The 21668-nt window shown below is 40.6% G+C and overlaps 1 protein-coding gene across 1 annotated transcript in view; it reads left to right on the top strand.

Annotated features, from left to right (window-relative positions):
• map3k5 (mitogen-activated protein kinase kinase kinase 5) overlaps positions 1–21576 on the top strand; it is a 50716-nt gene extending 29140 nt beyond the window's left edge. Inside the window, exons 12-30 of the mRNA XM_058056869.1 lie at positions 125–177; positions 2487–2582; positions 5483–5564; positions 6375–6508; positions 6855–6982; positions 7596–7732; positions 7841–7946; positions 11742–11899; positions 13465–13642; positions 13800–13817; positions 15267–15444; positions 16754–16922; positions 17008–17193; positions 17619–17724; positions 19312–19558; positions 19639–19748; positions 19868–19980; positions 20058–20134; positions 20581–21576. Coding sequence (XP_057912852.1) covers positions 125–177; positions 2487–2582; positions 5483–5564; positions 6375–6508; positions 6855–6982; positions 7596–7732; positions 7841–7946; positions 11742–11899; positions 13465–13642; positions 13800–13817; positions 15267–15444; positions 16754–16922; positions 17008–17193; positions 17619–17724; positions 19312–19558; positions 19639–19748; positions 19868–19980; positions 20058–20134; positions 20581–20641 — 2337 coding nt within the window. The 3' untranslated portion in view covers positions 20642–21576. The remainder of the gene's footprint in view (positions 1–124; positions 178–2486; positions 2583–5482; positions 5565–6374; positions 6509–6854; positions 6983–7595; positions 7733–7840; positions 7947–11741; positions 11900–13464; positions 13643–13799; positions 13818–15266; positions 15445–16753; positions 16923–17007; positions 17194–17618; positions 17725–19311; positions 19559–19638; positions 19749–19867; positions 19981–20057; positions 20135–20580) is intronic.
• The last annotated feature ends 92 nt before the right edge of the window (positions 21577–21668 follow it).

Below are 21668 nucleotides of genomic sequence, written 5' to 3' on the forward strand. Positions count from 1 at the left end.
CCACTATTATAACGCAGCTCTCATCATATTGTATTCTACACAGTACACAGGCAGTGATGTATTATCTGCCGGAAGCGCTAATGATGTTTTAATCAATACACTATTATATGGTTGCGTCCTGCAGAACAAGGGGATACATGAATGGAACTTCAGCGCTACGTCCGTGCGAGGCGTCAGGTCAGTGGCTATATGGGATGAAAACATACTGTGAAGGGCGGCACGGCGGACGAGTGGTTAGCGCGCAGACCTCACAGCTAGGAGACCAGGGTTCAATTCCACCCTCGGCGATCTCTGTGTCGAGTTGGCATGTTCTCCCTGTGCAGGTTAATTATTCATTCATTCATTTTCTACCGCTTTTCCTCACGAGGGTCGCGGGGGTGCTGGTGCCTATCCCAGCTGTCTTCGGGCGAGAGGCGGGGTACACCCTGGACTGGTCGTCAGCCAATCACAGGGCACATATAGACAAACAACCATTCACACTCACATTCATACCTATGGACAATTTAGAGTCGCCAATTAACCTAGCATGTTTTTGGAATGTGGGAGGAAACCGGAGTACCCGGAGAAAACCCACGCATGCACGGGGACAACATGCAAACTCCACACAGAGATGACCGAGGATGGAATTGAACCCTGATCTCCTAGCTGTGAGGTCTGCGCGCGTCGTTAATATGAGCTTCAAAATCGGAATCATGTATTGCTTAGAAGACATTGGTTTGCTTACAGTAGAGTGTGTATTCACACTAGCTGTAGGGAGTTTGCTTGTGTCCAAATATTGTAGAATGTACACTCCTTGAAGTAAATGGAGACGGATCCATGCAGTCGAGGCCGAGGGTGGAATTGAACTCGGTCTCCTAGCTGTGAGGTCTGCGTGCTAACCACTAGACCACCGTGCCGCCCGCTAGGTTAATTAGCGACTCCAAATTGTCCATAGATATGAATGTGAGTGTAAATGGTTGTTTGTCTATATCAGGGGTGCTCACACTTTTTCAGCATGCGAGCTACTTTTAAAATGACCGAGTCAAAATGATCTACCCACTACAAAAATGCAAAACATCTATTTATTTTCAAATGTATTGAGGATTATTTGTACGTACAATGTATGTTGATGTACCTTACATAACCAAATGAGCCAATATTGCAAAACACACATAATTAACCATTTTTTGTAATTACAATGAGTTTACTTTGATGACTTGCACTGAATTGAATCAGCCAGGGATGTATAGTCCGGACAGTAGCTGCTGATAGCCAGGTTAGCCAGGCAAACGCACTTCGAAAAAGACATTGTGAAAAAAAAAGTCCACCTCCCATTCCGTATGGAAGTGATATGTTTTTGCCTTTTTACTTGGTCCAGCTCCTTCACTCATTTTAGTGACCATAAACTTTAGCGAGGGCTTAAAATCTGACGCAATTCCCCGACTAGCTTAGCACTTTGCATCGTTGTTTACGCATGAGCGGTGACCTAAAGGTCAAAATTCAGTTGTCATCTGACTGGTTGTCCTGTATGTCAATCAAGTAACGGAGATGGATGATAGGCTGACATCGTAAGTTCTGCTGCACTTAGAGACGTTGTTTGATTTGATTGGTCACCCGAAGGTTGTCATCTGAATGGCTCCCCTGTATATCAATCAAGTGACGGCATTGATGCTAGGATGATATTTTTTTTAATGTCACGCCGCGATCGACCAGTACCACCTCCGCGATCGACCGGTAGATCGCGATCGACTTAATGAGCACCCCTGGTCTATATGTTCCCTGTGATTGGCTGGCGACCAGTCTGGGGTGTACCCCGCCTCTCGCCCGAAGACAGCTGGGATAGGCTCCAGCACCCCCCGCGACCCTCGTGAGGAAAAAGCGGTAGAAAATGAATGATAGAATGAACATACTGTGAAGACGTACACTATAAACATGCATATATTGTTAAGGGAAAGACTCAATATACATTAGGTACAGGTATGCTCTGTTTTGACTGTGCTGGCTTACTATTTTTAAAATTGTGTGCGTGTGTGGTTCTCAAAGCACTGCGTTTAATGGACAGGCACACATGTGTACATTATTATCACTTAACCTTGAAAAGTGAGCCATTAGTAGTACTGCTGTGGCCGGTTTGTATGATTTTTGCTCCCTGCTTCCACGAATCTCTGAGGAATTTAGTGTCAGCACGGCAAAATGGAGGGCCTCGCTCACATGTTGCTAGGGAACCACTCATTCTCAGAGCCCACTCAGCCTGCAGTGAGACACAATAACAGCTAACCAAGCACATGTACTGTACATTCACTCTTCATTCGCTGACCCACTTGCAGCCCAGCGCATGAAAGTTTACACATAACCGGTGAATGGAAGCCTCTTTGCTTTTTAAAAGCAGTTAATATAATACGTTTTTTTTTTTTTGCTTGCATCGTTCCGCATTTGGCGCATGAAAGTCCTTTCATTGCCAATCACGACTCTTCTCTCACAGCAATATGTCCACTGTCTCTCCTCAGCATCTCCAAGTTTGACGAACGCAGTTCTTTCCTCTACGTCCTTCACAATGCGGAGGACTTCCAGATCTATTTCTGTACTGAGATGCACTGCAAAAGGTGTGTTTGCCCTCCACCTCTTGCTTGCTTGTTATTTGAATGAAAGGATTTCTCCAACAAAGCAGTACTTCACAAATTTCATTTATCTTCTGAAGGGTCAATAACACTGAAATGAAACTTGAATATACTTTAGATTAGTCAGTGTACTGAAAAGTCCTCAAAGGACACCCTAAATAGCTGCTCCACTGTTATTTACCTTAATGCTCCTGGCATGGTGTTCACCAGAGCTGCACAGGTTGTAACTGGAATCCTCTTCCACTTCTCCATAATTACATCACTGGTGGACGCTGGTGGATGCTTGACGCCTTGCACCCCACAGCGTCCTGCCCCACAGGTGCTCAGTTGGGTTCCCGTGTAGGGAAGACATTCTAGGCACTAGAATCATCGCGGTGTTGTGTTTAGGTTCCTTTATCATATTGGAAACTTGTCATGTGGTCCAACTTCATCATCTGCGATCATACTCTGCTCCACATTGTAGCAGAAACCACGGCACTGCCACTGTAAGCTATTTACTATTTCAACAATAATGGCTGTGTGTTGAGATAGTAAGTCTGCTATACAAGCTGTACACCGCCTACTTGAAAGTATATCCAAATTTCGTTTCTATCCTCCATTGAGAAGATATGCTGTAATAAAATGTGGTGAAACGTGAGTGTACTCAACTGAACCGTAATGAAGCCATTTATTAGGAACGATGCCTCAAGGAGTTGCATCGGCCGTTAAACAAAGCAGTAAAGCAAACAAGCTCAGTCTGATAAAGATTTATTGCTTGTAATAATACGATATTACTGTTTATTAGAGGCTTTATGCCACACACCAACTATTCCTGCTTGAGGCACTTATGTCAGCTGAGCGCTCAGGTGCTACATTTCACACATGCTTGTTATTGCAAACACACCTTGCTTCATGTGTCATCGGCGCTCGTTGATCAGGGAAATGTTCCCGCTTCTCCCGTCGGAGGCTCCCGAGCACCTCCAGCACCGTGATGTGCCGTGTGAAAAGTCAATGACTCATGCCTCATGACTGTTGTCATGGCGCTTGTCTTTGCATAATGCGCAGTCGGGAGGGAATTGTGAGACGGGAAGACAGCAAGGTGGTGAGAAGGAGGACTTGAGTGGGGTCATGCGGATGTGTGAGTGTGATGTGTGCATGCACACGTGCAGCGCCTGCATGCGGAATGTGTGCGACAGTGTGACAAGGCAACCTGCTAAATCCCGAGGTGTGTGCAGTGAGAGTGTTAAAGGTCATTATCTTGCAGCTCTGTGTGTGGGAGGTGTGTTCACAAACATACTGCAAACACCGTCTGGATAAGAGCACCCGACAAATACCTTTACAAAAATAGCTCTTTTAGCATATGCTAAACCCTTCAATCGATACATCGAAATATCTTCAATAAATACATATAAAGATATAGTCATCACTTGCTTCTCCTGTTCAATGGAAAGAAAACTAAATGGTGAGTATCTTAAATTACATATTACAGCCAAGCACTTTGTAGGACTTCAGGAGGTTTACCACCAGCTGCTTATAATGATCTGCCTTGTAGTTTCCAAGAAACTCTGGAGCAAAAGTCAAATTCTGCTACCGTTCATGAAATTTCTCTACATGTGTGCATTTTGTCCACTTCCAAGAGAGAGATTTCCGCAACATATTGGGATGTGCAGATAGAACTGGTTGCTTGTAGACAAACTGTATGTTCTGATAAGCTAACATTTTTTATTTTCTTACATAAATGTCCTATTTTGATAATATATGTGCACTTCTGGCTTACTTTTTCTTTATTAGTGACCAAAAGAAAAGAAAAAAATTCACTACTTTTGTTGCCTGTAGACCATTGTAATTAGACTACTTGTAATTACAGTTGAACCTTGGCTAGCGTCACTCATTTCTTGCAGAAAGTCTGACTCTAACCAAAACAGACGCTAACCAAATCAAATTTTCCCATAAGAAATAATGAAAATCAAATTAATCCGTTCAAGTAAGCCAAAAATATTAACAGAAAACATATTTGATAGTTTTATGTTTTACAAACATGTCATATAAATGATGAATAAAAGCGATACATTGACATTTGACATTATTTTTTTTTTGACATTTGACGTGATTCGTGACTACTGTCCTCAAAGACACAATGTGGCAGCGAGATCAACCACCACCACCTTCTTGTTTTGACCAGAGATGTTTCTTGAATTCAATAGTTTTTCTCAACTCAATACTGGAACCCCACATAGAGCATTTGGATAAAGAAGGAGAGAATCACTATTGAATTCACAAAATAGCTCATGACAAAACAGGAAGATGGTGTCCGTGGAGTGTCTTGCTGCCACATCGTGTCTTTGGGACCAGTAGTCTTCAGTGAAAGTAAAAGTAACCTTAACAGTAGTAACGACTTTCATTTGTCGTTAATATGTATTTAGAATTTTTTTTATGCAGGTAAAACTACAATTGTAAGACTATAAAATTAATTTTGTGATAACATTTTTGCGAGTCAACAGCTGATGACATCATAGACAAGCGACGTAAGTTCCGGTTGCCATTTTGTTCACTAGCTAACAGGATGCTAACAAGGAAGGACGTTTTCTGATAAAAAGAAATAATAAGAATACAGCTTCAACATTTTCATAACGTCATACATGTGTAAAAGCAAGTTAACTGCTAATTTGTGTGGAAAAAAAGAAAAGAATAAAACACTACATTTGATAAAAAAGTGAAGATGCATATCATAGCCAGCCAGGCATATGCTAGCAGTTAGCTAAAGCGGGACCTAAACTTCACCATTCCTCCAATGTTATCAGGTTATGTGATGTCTCTTAAAAATAATCCAACACAACAATATTTTAATAGTAATGTAACATTACAGTAATGTTGGTGTTTGATGTAATCCAGCCTGTCTTTGTCAGGTTCTGTGACCTGGTCAACAGCATCACTGAGGAAGCCTGGAGAGGTCCGGACGAGGGAGACTGCGACACTGACACCTTAGAAGTGAGTCGCTCACACTTGTAACATTTTTTTGGAATGTTGTTTTGTGTCTTGTACAGTGTAACAGCAGCAGATCCAATGTTGTAATTGTGGTAGGGTGCAAACTGCTCTGCCAGTATTAATAGCAAGGATGAGTTCATTGTAAACAACAGTATGGTGTGCGTAACATGCGTGAGTGTCACGCCAAACGCGGAGTATTGCAATCAACATTTTAAAGCGCATGCAGAGATAAATAAAAAACCACTTGATGCTAACCATTCATAATGTTTCAAATGCAGCTACTGCCAACTTGTTGATTTAAAAAAAACATGCATCAGGAGGTTGCCTACAGCCACAGGTGTTTTATGGATTTTGCATAATCAGAGACCCTAGCGGATAGGCGTTTTGTAGACCATGCACTCAGACACTATAGTAGATTCTGTGGTTAATTAAACAGAAGGAACATTTAATTGGAATATTTACAGCAGTGGTTCTGAAGAACCACCATCACTGCTCAATGACAAGCAGCGACCCAAATTGCAGAATTTCTGTCAACTCAAACTTCTCAAATATGTCATTTATAGGGACTTTTTGCTGTCAAATACGGCACGCTCTTCTCCAGCAGATATCTGCAGCTTTGTGTCAAATCGCTTGATGAAGTCACCCATAAACACAGCAAGCAAATAGCATGTGCCTTCATGGCCATCAGGTCATTACATTGTTTTTTTGCCCAGCATAGACCTGCGACCCACTTTTGGTTGTCGACCCCCAAGTTGAGAAACACTAATTTACCATAGACAACTATGAATAAGCTAACTGCCTTTGTCTTTACAGTACGACTATGAGTATGATGAGCATGGTGAAAGGGTGGTTCTCGGAAAAGGCACATTTGGAGTGGTATATGCTGGCCGAGACCTCAGCAACCAGGTCCGATTGGCCATCAAGGAGATACCAGAGAGAGACAGCAGGTAAAAGACACACATAGATAGATAGATCTCGCTGTGAAAGTATCATCTTGCTCAATTGTGTCGCTGCTAATGATCATTTGGAAAAGCGAAAGTGAGACGCACACACGAGCCACATGTCTGGTGGTTTGTGGCCTTGAGACTCCCAGCCTTCATCTCTCAGAGACAGAATGATTACACTGGTACACTGATCCACTAACCATATGTTGGAGAGTGGGAAGGCTGTGGGTGACTAATTCAGACAGGGTGCTATTTAACAGACGTGACTGGTAAAAAAAAAAATCAAATAAAAATACACAGAAACGTTGTTTTGACTGAAGAAAAGCATCCTATTGGTATTTTTTTACAGGTATTCTCAACCCCTCCACGAGGAGATCGCCCTCCACAAGCACCTGAAGCACAAGAACATCGTCCAATACCTTGGCTCTATCAGTGAGAACGGCTTCATCAAGATCTTTATGGAGCAGGTGCCTGGAGGTAAGCAAGCTTCCGCTGGCGCCTGTTGTAGTGTTTGCACAGCTTAATAATAGCAGGACGGTCCCTAATCACCGTGTAAACATACTTAACTAGTATCTGTGTGCTACTGATGTTCAAGAGTTTGAAGATTGAATACTAACATGCCATTTTTTCCACAGCTTTTCACAGCCCAAGTTAGCTATAAAATCATAATCACACCATAAAATCCCACTATTATTTTAAGGTAATGTGTTTTTAATTGTTTAAGGTCCGTAAGGTCCAATATTCTTCAATTTGTTTAGCCAGTTGCGACCCGCAGGAACATATTTTGTGGCCCCTGACTTGACATCAACATTTAGTGTTGATGTAAGATACTACTACTATGCCACAAGGCATGCTGGGAAGCCATAACCACCCTCAACAACGCTTAAATATGTAAGATTTCCATGTTTTGTATATTTTGGGATTATTTGATGGGGCCCAGCCTCACCCAGACTGTGCCTTCAGGGGTCCCCAGATTTGTTGCGTTTGAGACCCCTGTTCTAGAGAACGTCATTAAAACTCAAGCATGATTGTTGTGCTCGCTGGCTTCTTTTGTTTGTTTTTGTTTTAATGCTGTACTTCCTGTTTGCAGGTAGTCTATCTGCACTGCTAAGATCCAAATGGGGCCCCCTTAAAAACAATGAGCCCACCATAGGCTTCTACACACGACAGATCCTGGAGGGACTCAAATACCTGCATGACAATCAGATAGCACACCGGGACATCAAGGTATCCAGACTTTCGCTATAAGTAAAGGCTTTAGAGTTGCTTTGTGTATGTACTTATGCTAGACGGGATGTTTTTTTTTCCTCTCATGGCTGTATTTTCAATCCTCAGGGCGATAACGTCCTAATCAACACCTACAGCGGCGTGCTAAAGATATCCGATTTTGGCACATCCAAGCGCTTGGCTGGGATTAACCCCTGCACTGAGACGTTCACAGGTACATACTGACTCAATCGGCCCTCACTCACTAACCCTCTAAGTAAGACAAGCATGCTGCTGTTTGTTTGGGTGCAGGATTATGCAAAAACGAATAAATTGATTTTCGTGTGTGGCAGAATGTGGCACAGGTTAAAGAAGAAACCGTTATGGAAATCTGATCAGCAGTTTTTGCATAAAAAGCTGTTTTTGCAACAACAATACAACCTGTAATAGGCTGGTAGGAGTAAGAGAAAATATATAGGAAACTACACAGAAAGCACTTGCGGTACACTTTTGTCACCTTCCATTAGAGCTCCCAACAGCCAAGTGGAGCCGAAAAGGATTTTCCCTGAAGAGGGGTGGACAATGTTGGTTTAGGAAACAGGGCTGCTCCTTTTACATGTAGGCGAGGTCTGCTATAAATGTGCCACCGCCCGTTTTTAGCACCAAACTCCTAGAAGCAGTGAATAGTCAGAAGGGTATTATTAGAACCAAGTGGTCGTTTTAATGAGAAGCTTAGTGTGTTATTTCTGGAATGAACTGTGATTAAAGTAAGAGACAACAATATATTAGCCCTTTTTAAGCTTTATGTAATGTAATTGTTTGCACAAATTACTCCTTAAAGACGGTAATTAATAAAACAGGCTATAGAATATGTAAGACAACAAGTTAAAGGAAATGTAAGAAGTATTTTTACCTTAAAATAACAGTGAGTAATGAATAGTGGGTGTCAAGAGAGCTCACAAAATTAAAATTTGATAATATTTATCATTTAGAGAAAACAGCCAGCCAGACTGCGAACTGTTGCTTCGCTACTATGAATACAGTAATATGGAAGTGGCTGTGTGCGAGTCATTATTGGAACCATGAAGTGCTTTACACACACCTTGCAATCCACCACTTACCACGGCGTTCCCAGCATCACTGTGTTTTTTCCATCAGGTTGAACAGTAATTCTACATTTGATCAAAGCTACTTAAGATTTGTCAGATCAAAACACACATGTGATCAGACTTCTCTGCACCCTTAATCACCGTGCGGTTCTATTTACATTCGCTGCATTTAGAAGATATTTGAGCGGGCAATTTAGCGACCCATTAAAAGTGAAAGACAGGAAGTGTTTATGCAGTAACTACATACAAGCAGTCAACAAGGATGCCAGCAATGCAGATCTGAAAGCTGCATAAACCCCTCCACAATGCAACCCGAACCCTGACCAGTGGACACACACCCCCGTTGCCTTCCTGACAAAACACGCATGGGTGTCCAAACTGTGGCCATCTGTGAAACATGGCTCATTGCAGAAATAGAATAAACAAAAAAATAGAGGTAAAATAGAGCAAAAAGGCATAATGTCACTACAAAAACCTACAATGTTGATACTAATAACAAATAAAAACACAAATGTTTGTCTTTAAATATACGTGTAACATTTTTTTATTATAAAAATCAAAGGACAGGTACACCGCCCAGATGCCATCGATCTATTTTCTATGCCACTTATCCTCACTAGGGTTGCAGGTATGCTGGAGCCTATCCCAGCTGTCTTTGGGGCGAGATCTGGGGTACACCCTGGACTGGTCGCCAGCCAATCACAGGGCACATATAGACAAACAACCATTCACACTCACATTTCATACCTGTGGCCAATTAACCTAGCATGTTTTTGGAATGTGGGAGGAAACCGGAGTACCCGGAGAAAACCCACGCATGCACGGGGAGAACATGCAAACTCCACACAGAGATGGCTGAGGGTGGAATTGAACTCGGATGTCCTAGCTGTGAGGCCAGCGCGCTAACCACTCGTCCGCCGTGCAACCCTATATACAGTGAAGAAAATAAGTATTTGAACACCCTGCTATTTTGCTATTTCTCCCACTTAGAAATCATGGAGGGGTCTGAAATTTTCATCGTAGGTGCATGTCCACTGTGAGAGAGATAAACTAAAAAGAAAAATCCAGAAATCACAAAGCATGATTTTTTTAACAATTTATTTGTGTGATACAGCTGCTAATAAGTATTTGAACACCTGAGAAAATGAATGTTAATATTTGGTACAGTAGCCTTTGTTTGCTATTACAGAGGTCAAACGTTTCCTGTAGTTTTTCACCAGGTTTGCACACACTGCAGGAGGGATCTTGGCCCACTCCTCCACACAGATCTTCTCTAGATCAGTCAGGTTTCTGGGCTGTCGCTGAGAAACACGGAGTTTGAGCTCCCTCCAAAGATTTTCGATTGGGTTCAGGTCTGGAGACTGGCTGGGCCATGCTAGAACCTTGATATGCTTCTTACGGAGCCACTCCTTGGTTTTCCTGGCTGTGTGCTTCGGGTCGTTGTCGTGTTGGAAGACCCAGCCACGACCCATCTTCAATGCTCTGACAGAGGGAAGGAGGTTGTTCCCCAAAATCTCACAATACACGGCCCCAGTCATCCTCTCTTTAATGCAGTGCACTCGTCCTGTCCCATGTGCAGAAAAACACCCCCAAAGCATGATGCTACCACCCCCATGCTTCACAGTAGGGATGGTGTTCTTCGGATTGTACTCTTCATTCTTCTTCCTCCAAACACGCTTATTGGAATTATGACCAAAAAGTTCTATTTTGGTCTCATCTGACCATAAAACTTTCTCCCATGACTCCTCTGTATCATCCAAATGGTCATATGCAAACTTAAGACGGGCCTTGACATGTGCTGGTTTAAGCAGGGGAACCTTTCGTGCCATGCATGATTTCACATCATGACGTCTTAGTGTATTACCTACAGTAACCTTGGAAACGGTGGTCCCAGCTCTTTTCAGGTCATTGACCAAGTCCTGTCGTGTAGTTCTGGGCTGATTCCTCACCTTTCTTAGAATCATTGAGACCCCACGAGGTGATATCTTGCATGGGGCTCCACTCCGATTGAGATTGACCGTCATGTTTAGCTTCTTCCATTTTCTAATGATAGCTCCAACAGTGGACCTTTTTTCACCAAGCTGCTTGGTAATTGCTCCGTAGCCCTTTCCAGCCTTGTGGAGGTGTACAATTTTGTCTCTGGTGTCTTTGGACAGCTCTTTGGTCTTCGCCATGTTACAAGTTAAAGTCTTACTGATTGTATGGGGTGGACAGGTGTCTTTATGCAGCTAACGACCTCAAACAGGTGCATCTGATTCAGGATGATACATGGAGTGCAGGTGGACTTCTAATGGGCAGACTAACAGGTCTTTCAGGGTCAGAATTCTAGATGATACACAGGTGTTCAAATACTTATTTGCAGCTGTATCACACAAATAAATTGTTAAAAAATCATGCATTGTGATTTCTGGATTTTTCTTTTTAGTTTATCTCTCTCACAGTGGACATACGATGAAAATTTACGATGAAAATTTCAGACCCCTCCATGATTTCTAAGTGGGAGAAATAGCAAAATAGCAGGGTGTTCAAATACTTATTTTCTTCACTGTATATATATTATTTCTTAGTATAATATATTATCATAGCATTAGCGGTTTATTTGGTCTTGAAAAATGTTGACAATAATATTGTTTAGTGTGAATTTGTGGTACAATAAACATTTAAAAACTAACCTGCATTGTTTATAACTCGGTTAAATTGTCTTTCAAATTATTGATTTATGTTACCACAACTTTAAAATGACTTTCAAGCTGTATGGGGAAATAATTCAATAAGCAGAACACCACAAAACTTTGATTTATAGCTGATGTGTGCATAGTAAGAACCCATTCAAATTTGGTGTGCAATGGAATAAAAATGTAAATGGAGGATGTCTACTACGTACATGTATTTGAGGCTATATTTGTGTCTTGTATTTGTAGGCACGCTACAGTACATGGCCCCTGAGATTATAGACAAGGGTCCCCGTGGTTACGGCAAGCCGGCAGACATCTGGTCTCTGGGCTGTACCATTATAGAGATGGCTACGGGGAAACCTCCTTTCTATGAACTGGGAGAACCACAGGCTGCTATGTTCAAGGTGAGAGATGCTTGCAGGTTTTATGTAAAAGTAGAACATATTGTTGTGACACTTCCACAATATATATTTTTTGTGTCTTTAGAACGGCACATGGAGGCGTCATCATTATTACCGAAACTCCAAATACCACAGTCTGCCGCAATCATGTTCATCAGGTTTTGCAAAGCCCTAACGCAAATATGCATTGAGAATGATTCATGTTCTAGCTTGTTCTTTGCCAAGGCAGCCAAATCAATTTGCATGTATTTCCCTGCAGATTCCTAATGGCAAACTAGCTCCATGTTTTTGACATAGAGCCACAAAATATAAGTTGACTAAAATATGAACAAAATACTTAAATTTGTGTACATGTTTTCAATTTATATTTATAAAATAATTTTGCTATTAAATTAGATTGACCTGAATGCAATGTGTTTTAGTTACAAATTTGTTCCAAAAGGTCTGACAAAAAAAGAAACGTACAATGTTAAATCACTACAAATGACAATGGACTTCCTGTAGATCCTGGTGATATCGAATTCAGTAGTGTTTCTTACATTCTTTATCAAATTGCTAGTACTCGCAAAAACAATAATGCATGTCATGCATATCCCAGCTGTGTTTGGGCCAGTGGCGTAGTACACCCAGGACACATATAGACAATATAGATATAGATGGCCGAGGGTGGAATCGAACTCCAGTCTCCTAGCTGTGTGGCCTGTGCGCTAACCACTTGACTGCAGCTCACACATAGTGCCATTCCAAATTTTTAAATAGTAAATAGTTTATGGTGTTATAATTGTAAATAATTATTATTAAATTTATTATTATTAAATAATCATTATTATTTTTAATGTTCACATTAAATGAACAGTTTCTCTGCTGGTTGCACACAATGGACAGGATTCTTAACAACAGACTAATTGAATATACTCCCCTGTTTCAAGCCTTTTTTTAAACCTGGCTGCCATGCAGGTTTGCCAAGTTGTGAGATGACTTTTTGTCATCTTTGTGGAAAGAAAGTACATGAATTAGGCCATCTGCTTGTGTAAATACATGTAACATGATCGTACCGACGCCGTCTATGCTACGTATGAATGTTTGTTTGAGCACAAACAAGCATGACGTGTGTCAACGTCTGCATGCGTCTTTGTGCAAGTCTTCAGGCCAATAGGATGAAATGTAGTCCATGTGCTGCCAGCGACATTATATAGCTCCTTAAGGGTTGTCTGGAAAGCATTACAGCACACCCGTCTGAGGGTGAATCATGGAATATTCCATACTATGTCTTATTGCTGGGAGTTAGGCTCGTGTTACTCATGCTGAAGTGAACAGGAGAAGACATTTAAAGGATATTCTCACATTTTTTTAGACAGAAAACTGCAGGTGCAATTAGATATAGCTTTAAAATAATACATTTGAATTTGCCTCTTGGCTCATCCCTGTGGAATTTCTCCCTGCTAATCAGGTCAACATTCCTCGGCAGCAACGACAAGAAAGTCTCGTTTTTGAACTTTGACCGTTATTTACCTTGGGAAAGTGGTTACATTCCCCTGAAGGCAGCGTCTATGTCTGTTTGTCTGCAGGTGGGCATGTTTAAGATCCACCCCGAGATCCCAGAGTCCATGTCCTCAGAGGCCAAGGCCTTCATTGTGCGCTGCTTTGAGCCCGACCCGGACCACCGAGCCACCGCCTACGACCTGCTGACGGACGAGTTCCTCACCGTCACCAGCCGCAAGAAGAGGAGTAAAAGTAGCTTCACCTGTGAGTCCGCTTCAGTCTATTGTCTAATGGGGGTGATTGTTTTTTCTGCTTGTTAAATGAGCACATGATCTTTTGGTTCGCTTAAGCGCTTTTGTGTGTAGATTTGTTATTCTCTCATATTAAGTGCTGACACGTATTTTGTGTTCTTCTCCCATAGCTCTATCCCCAGGCACAGGTGAGCTGCTTTCACACTATTCTCTACACCACTTGTCCCTCATAAACTATCATCAAGGGGTGTCTCAATTGCGGCCCAAGGTTGTTTTGAATGAATTAAGTTATGTATTATATTATATTATATAAATATATTATGATAATAAAGTAGGGCTGTCAATCGATTCAAATATTTGATTGGGATTAATCAAATTTTGTCCATAGTTAACTCACAATATGTTTGTATCTCTAATAAGTAGGGGAAGTGGTAAACGTTTCAATGTGCAACCACATAATATTTAATTTAATTTATTCAATTTAATTTATTTAAAATATTTAACCGCATAATTACATAAAAAAATTTGTAAAAGGATATTAATTTTGGAACTATGGACCATTATTTAAAACAATACAGTCAACAAGCCTATTTTTGTATTACTATTTTTCTTTACTATTAGCATATTATTCTAGCTCTTAAACTCGCCCACAAACGTTCAGCAAATACAAAATGTAAGCGAGTGAGACCTCTCACACTGACACAAACGTGTTTTTTTTTTTTGGTTATAGTGTCAGCTCAAAATAACATTTGTTTATGTATGTTACTGATGTGTAAAAAAAAATGTAGCCGTTAAAGGAAACTTCTGTTAAAGCGTCGTTAACACGTTAACTTTGACAGCCCTATAATAAAGTTCAGCAAATACAAAATGTAAGCGAGTGAGACCTCTCACACTGACACAAACGTGTTTTTTTGGTTATAGTGTCCGCTCAAAATAAGATTTGTTTGTTTATGTTACTGATGTGTAAAAAAAAATGTAGCCATTAAAGGAAACTTCCGTTAACGCGTCATTAACACGTGAACTTTGACAGCCCTATAATAAAGTAAAAAAACAAAAAATGCTAATAAAGTCATAATTACAAGATGTACAGGTTGGAATAGTGAAATGGAAGAAAGAGCTGTAATTTTACAGGACTAAAGTCAAAATATTAAGAGAAGTTGTATTCTAATGAGGAAAAAAGTCATAATTTTATGAGAGCTTATGTAATTTAAATAATGAACTAATGTAAGTCTTAATATTATGACAAACAACCAAAACAACTACGAATGTTGTATTGTTTCTAATGACCTTGGGGAAAATATTATGGGAATACATTCAAAATATGGCAAAAAAGTCATAATAAGAAGAAGTTAAGAAGTTAAAATTTCTCAAAACTAAAAAAAAGCAAAATTGGGGGTAAAAGCAAGCTGAGATGCAGTTTTTATATATACCTTTATAGCACATCTACTTAATATAATTATTTCATTTTTCAGTGTGGATACCCCTGCTGTAATCAATAATCCAATCTAAATTCTAAATGTGTTTCCCCTCATTTGGTCCATGTTACTCGAAAGTCTATGACTGACCCCCGGCAAAACAACATATTGTTGCTTTAGGCCTTTAGCTTTCATTTCCCTCACGTCTACTTTGTCCTTCAGAGTACCTCCGCAGCATCAGCCTGCCAGTGCCGGTGGTGGTGGAGGACACCAGCAGCAGCAGCGAGTATGGCTCCGTCTCCCCTGACAACGACCTCAACACCAACCCCTTCATCTTCAAGCCCAGCATCAAGTGCTACAGTGAACGTGACGTCAAGGGGCCCAGGTCCCTTTTCCTCAGGTAAAATGTTGTTGGTCGCCATCTACCGTATTTTCCGGACTATAAGTCGCACTTTTTTTCATAGGTTGGCTGTCCCTGCGACGTATACTCCAGAGCGATTTATAAATGAAAAAACTGTTACATAAACACTGGACACCTTTTCTGTTCATGTTTATTATTCGTGTAGCTGAATAACCATTGTGTTAGCATATCTTACACCTATTCAGCCTGTTTTCTATTCTTTTATTCATGTTAGATGACGTAATGTCTGTTTTGGTCACGTAGTTTGTCACATAAATTACCCGCAAAAAATGCGACTCCAATGCGACTAATATAGTGTTTTTTTTCTACCTAATTATGCATTTTTGGCCTTGTGCGACTTACGTATAGACCAGAAAATACGGTAATTTCAATTATTCAGTTTGAATGTTTTTGGTGAACAACTTTTATGGTACACTCATAAAAGCCTGAATAATTAATTTATTATTAATAATGATTAATATTTTGGTAATATGCTGCTTATCCTCTACTCTGTTTACTTGCTTTATTCAACTCCATTCTTCTGTAAAGTGTCTTTGAGTATTTTGAAAAGCGCTATACAAATAAAATGTATTATTATTTATTATTATTATTAGGGTCATCTAAACCCTATAATATGTCTCAGTGAGTTAGTCAACACATTTTATATTCCAGTACAGCTATACAACATCACATCTTGTTAAGCATCTTCCTGCTGGAAAATGTTGAGTGAATTGACTTGTGAGACAGTGACCTCTACTGGATTCATAGCTGCAGCACTCTTTTTTTCCCCCTGCAGCTCACTTTGTATTTAAGTTACCACTGAAGAAAACTACAATTACGTTTATTTTAATGACCACTGTTGACTACAGCCTATTAGTAGTCAAAAATATGCATATTAAACTTTTTCTATGTGTTTCTTTGTGACTATATTAAGCACTAGTGTCACTAGTAACACCAGACTTGATCGCTGTCAGCAACAATTATTGCAGGTTTGAATTATCTCACAAAGGGGCGCAATAATAACTAGAATAATAATCATAGTAATAACACAGGATACTTTTGTGGCTGTACTCCAGCAAAAATTCAACTCCGATGTCGCTTGTCCGGAAAACATGTATTGAAACACAGACGAGCACAAGTCTTATTTATGTCTTAAGTCATATATTTTCTCTAATTATATGTACAATATTGGCTAATAGGAGTGCAAAGGTGACTATAGGGGTGTTATTCTATGTCTAAAGGGCTCTAATAACATTAAAAACCATACCTAGAAGAACAGATTTTCTATGGAAATATTTATTTTTTTCAGTATCCCAGTTGAGAACTTTGAGGACCACAGTGCCCCTCCATCACCCGAAGAGAAGGATTCAGGCTTCTTTATGCTGAAGAAGGACAGTGAGAGGCGAGCCACCCTACACCACATCCTCACAGAAGACCTGGATAAGGTGGTGGCCAACCTGATGGAGGCTCTCACACAGGTTTGTTATGAAGACAAGACTCAGGCAGTGAGCTGCACTGAAAACTCAATCCCCAACGCTTCGTTTTCTATCACTGAACCTCCAGGGATCGGAGGAAATGAAGCTGAAACCTCAGCACATCTCCACTCTGGTGGTCAGCCTGGCCGATTTCGTCCGCATGGCTGACAGGAAAATCATCTCCCGCACGTTGTCTCAACTCAAGCTAGAGCTGGATTTTGACAGCACGGCCATAAGCCAGCTCCAGGTCGTACTGTTCGGCTTCCAGGATGCTGTAAGTATCATATGGAGGGTCCATAAATTACTCCACTTGACCACATTTGTAGGTGCTTCTCTTTAACCAGCCGTTTTAAACACTTCAGGCTAATTGCCTTTTTTACACCCTCAGGCTGCCACCTGCCATGTTTCAGCTTTGAAATCGGCCTGACATAACGGCAAAATAGCCTTTTAAAAGGGTAATCTGTCACTAATAATGGCACATCTTGAGAAAAAAAAACCGTCAGTATGCGTTTATAAAAGTAGCACTTCCAGGGAAATGACATAAGCATTCTTTTCATGTAGAATAGGAAGACGTTGTGTAATCCTGCAAGAAGGTGGTTCTCTGTTGCCACCTACTGGTGTAAAAGAGTGGATATAATATCACAGCACCATGTTATTTTCTAAAACCTCAATTGGTACATATTTGTTTTAATATTTCAGGTGAACAAAGTGTTGCGAAACCACAACATCAAGCCTCATTGGATGTTTGCGCTGGACAACATCCTCCGCAAAGCAGTGCAGACCGCCATCACAATACTGGTGCCAGGTCCGTTATTTTCAAATTCTTCTGTAACTGCAGCCAGAGTCAATTTTACCTACAATGTGGGCATCTTGAACGCTACTTACAGCTGGATGTAGCTTTTGGGAAGGGGCTAAAAGGTGGAGAAAAATAAGAAGAAAGGCTCGCTTTGTTGTATACAATTATGTATAAGCCATCCAATACAACTATACAAACTAGTGATGTGTGGACCGATATGGAAATATCGATACTTCAGCTCGTCATGCTGTCAAATTAATATGAATACAATTGAAAATGAAATGCTTCAACACTTTAAATAATCTAGTATAAGTACAAACTACTTGTACTGAGGAATTGTGAACAAGGGCTTCCCAGCTCGCTTGTGTTGGTGCTGATCGCACCGTGTGTGAGATAGTGGTTCGAGTTGATGACCCTCTGGTCTTTTGTGCTTGTGGTTGCGTTTTTGTTAAGCTACTATTAGCAAATAAAAGTGTGAGCACTTCCTAATGCAAGTTGAAGTTCACCTCTGACCATTTCCAGTGTGGCTCACAATACAGTATGTTGGATTATTATGTGGGTATATATATTCATAAGTAATGACTGACTGACCCGAGTTTGATTCCACCCTCGGCCATCTCTGTGTGGAGTTTGCATGTTCTCCTCATGCATGTGTGGGTTTTCTCCGGGAATTAAACTAAAATGTTGTTAGCTGTTAGCTGTTGTTAGCATTAGTAGTAGTAGTAGTAGTAGTATTAATTGTTAAGTATAACAATAATTGTAATAATGAATGTTGATTTGAATTATTAGTTTGTAATATTTTCTAGAATTTATTGTAATTATAATAAAGTTACATTAGTGTTAGTAGCAGCAGTAATAGTAGTAGTGAATACTACTACTCCTAATAACAATAATAGGGGCTGCACAGTGACAAGTTGGCACGCAGGCCTCACAGCTAGGAGACCCAAGTTCAATTCCACCCTCAGCCTACTCTGTGTGGAGTTTGTATGTTCTCCCCGTGCATGCGTGGGTTTTCTCTGGGTACTCCGGTTTCCTCCCCCATTCCAAAAACATGCTAGGCTAATTGCCGACTCCAAATTGTCCATAGGTATGAATGTGAGTGTGAATGGTTGTTTGTCTATATGTGCTTTGTGATTGGTTGGCCACCAGTCCAGGGTGGCAGTAGAAAATGAATGAATAAATGAAATGATTGGGATGAGCTGTCTGCACATAATGGCTGATTTTTTTGGTGAGAAAGGTGAATTTCTTGTACTGTATATTAAATGTTTTACTTTCCTATGTGTCATCTTCGTAAGAATGTAGAAAATGGTTGTTCTCGTCACAATAACATAGAAGCAATGTGAGTCAGAAACAGTAAAACAGCACCTTAAACTGCTGTAGATCCACGCTTGGCCACTAGAGGCCAGTATAAACAAAACAAAGTAACCCAGCGCCAGAATACTTATTCTCTGAGCCAAAAGAGTTTATGAATGCTCTGAATGCTGCCCAAAGCTAGTGGCATGTTGTTCTTTTTGTAAAGACCGAATGAAGAGCCAATTGTTTTGGTTAATAGTAGACACCTGCCTGTTTTGGTTTCTCGTCTGCGTGTGTGTTTAGAGCTGAGGCCTCACTTCAGTCTGGCCTCAGAGAGCGACGCAGCCGACCAGGACGACGCCGACGACGATACTGAGCCTGAAAGAAGAAACTCAGTTCACCAGAGCCGCCCGCCGCCCGCCGTTACTCACGACGACACCGTGGCCACATCGGGAGTCAGCACGCTCAGTTCCACCGTGTCGCACGAGTCCCATAATATGCAGCACTCTGTGAGCATGGAGTTGGGCAGAATGAAGCTGGAGACCAACAGGTGCTTTGAGGCATGAATGGACAGTTTTTATTGAAGCTTATTTATGTACGCTGAAATACATCTGTGTTGTATGACGCCAGGTTGCTAGAGCAGCTTTTGGAGAAGGAACGGGAGTACCAGGCCATCCTTCAACAAGTTCTGGAGGAGCGAGAGCAGGAGATCAGACTCCTGCGGCTGAGATCCCAGTCAGGTACACAAGGACTGAGACACACCTGGAAGCTATTTTAGCAGCAACCATCACTTCCTGGTTGTGTAATGAGCATGTCTCATGTCTCATCTCATATCCTACTTCTGTCGTCTTTGCTACAGAGACCGCATGCGATCCAGAAGGACCAATGGATCAACCTGCCAAAAAAAGGGAAGACACGGAGCTGAGCAGCTGGCTGAGGCTTTATGGCGCAGACCAGGATGCCGTAGACGCGGTAAGGTGATCTGTTGTTACCTTTTGAAAGATTAGATCCTGAGTTGTCAATACTTATACTGTACATGGTTTCTTTAGATACTCAGTGAGGAGTATACATTGAACGACATCCTCCATGATGTCACAAGAGATGATCTGAAGAGTCTAAAACTGAGGTATGCAACACAATACCTAATCCTGTGATAACTACACACAATCAACCAGGTGTATTCATATCGGATCACCTGCACCATCACGCTACCTGTCACTTTTGACTAGGGATCAACCGATATGGTTTTTTTTGGGGCCGATACCGATTTTTTTCCATCACCCTCAGCCAATGGCCGATTTTGCTTGGGCCGATATTTGTGGCCGATACTGCTTTTGATCCCTCAATTTACATGAAAAAATGACCATGATAACAAATATTACAGGTCTCATGTTTAAACAAATATTTATTGAAATGTAAACACTGAACACAGTAGGATTCAGCTTTCTTAAACACATATTTAAACGGTATTGTCAACTTTAAAAGGAATAAATATTCAACCATGTGTCAGTTTGACCCTGGAGCTTATTATTGACATTTTCTTTATTTTTTCATTGGCTGTGTCCTGTACAGAGGCGGAATCTTGTGTAAACTTTGGAAGGCCATCACAGACCACCGACACAAGCCCACCTGAGGCCTTAAGTGGTGACCACCACACTTGAGAAGCCAGGACACCTCAGTATTCCCCTCAATAATACCTCAGTATTTATTAGAACAACCTGTGTTTTGCAGCACGGCAACAGCTTTCCAGCTGCGCTAATCTATTTTCTTGGTCATGTGTGTGTCGTGATGGTTTTGAAAATGTCACTTTGTCATGTGCCACTATAGCGTTGACGTGTCTTATGGACATCAACGACTTTTACTGGTAGTTTTCTTCGGTAACCAACCGTGTAATGTTCAGCAAAAGAGTTGTTCCCGTCTTCACATGATGAAATGTTTACAATATCTAAAGACTGACTGCTTGTAGCCTGAGATACAAAAATACTGCAAAAGATTTCATTTTTATTCCTATTTTTATTGCATCCCATCTATTTTTATTTATTATGAATTGCTATGGGAATCTGAAGGATGTTAATGCATTGCATGCCCTGTTGTTTTTTGTAAACATTACTGCAACTAATTTAAATTGCTTTTATTCACATTTCACAAACATGTAAATATTGTGTATTACCCTTCGAGATATGTGAACTACGTACATGTACTTAATATTATTACCCTTGTTGCAGATTTTCCATATGGACTGGCTGTGCTTATGTGCTATCGTCGGATTTTTCTAAGGTGAAATCATAGGATAATGCTAATTCACGACTTATCACATTGTTTTCAGCATTTTTACACTGATTTTATTTTTCACCTTTAATTGTATGATTTAACATGCTGTTTGTTGGAAGGAATATTGAAAGATTTTTATACTTACATTCATACAAGAGTTTTATTGCAAACCACACTGTCCGAAAGAGGCCAAATCAAGAAGTTGCGTGTCCATGTTGTTTCATATTTAAGATGATTCAAAATGTGCGCCATATGTTATATTGTTAAAATAAAAGGTTTTAATTATGGAAAGTGAAAGTTTTCATGATGTGGGTAACTTTCATTGGTATACTACCATGGTTCCTCTTGTCTGAACCTGAGCAGTGCTTTGTTATTGATTATTGAAGCGC

Source organism: Doryrhamphus excisus, chromosome 19 (assembly GCF_030265055.1).
Source record: "Doryrhamphus excisus isolate RoL2022-K1 chromosome 19, RoL_Dexc_1.0, whole genome shotgun sequence".
Taxonomy (NCBI): domain Eukaryota; kingdom Metazoa; phylum Chordata; class Actinopteri; order Syngnathiformes; family Syngnathidae; genus Doryrhamphus; species Doryrhamphus excisus.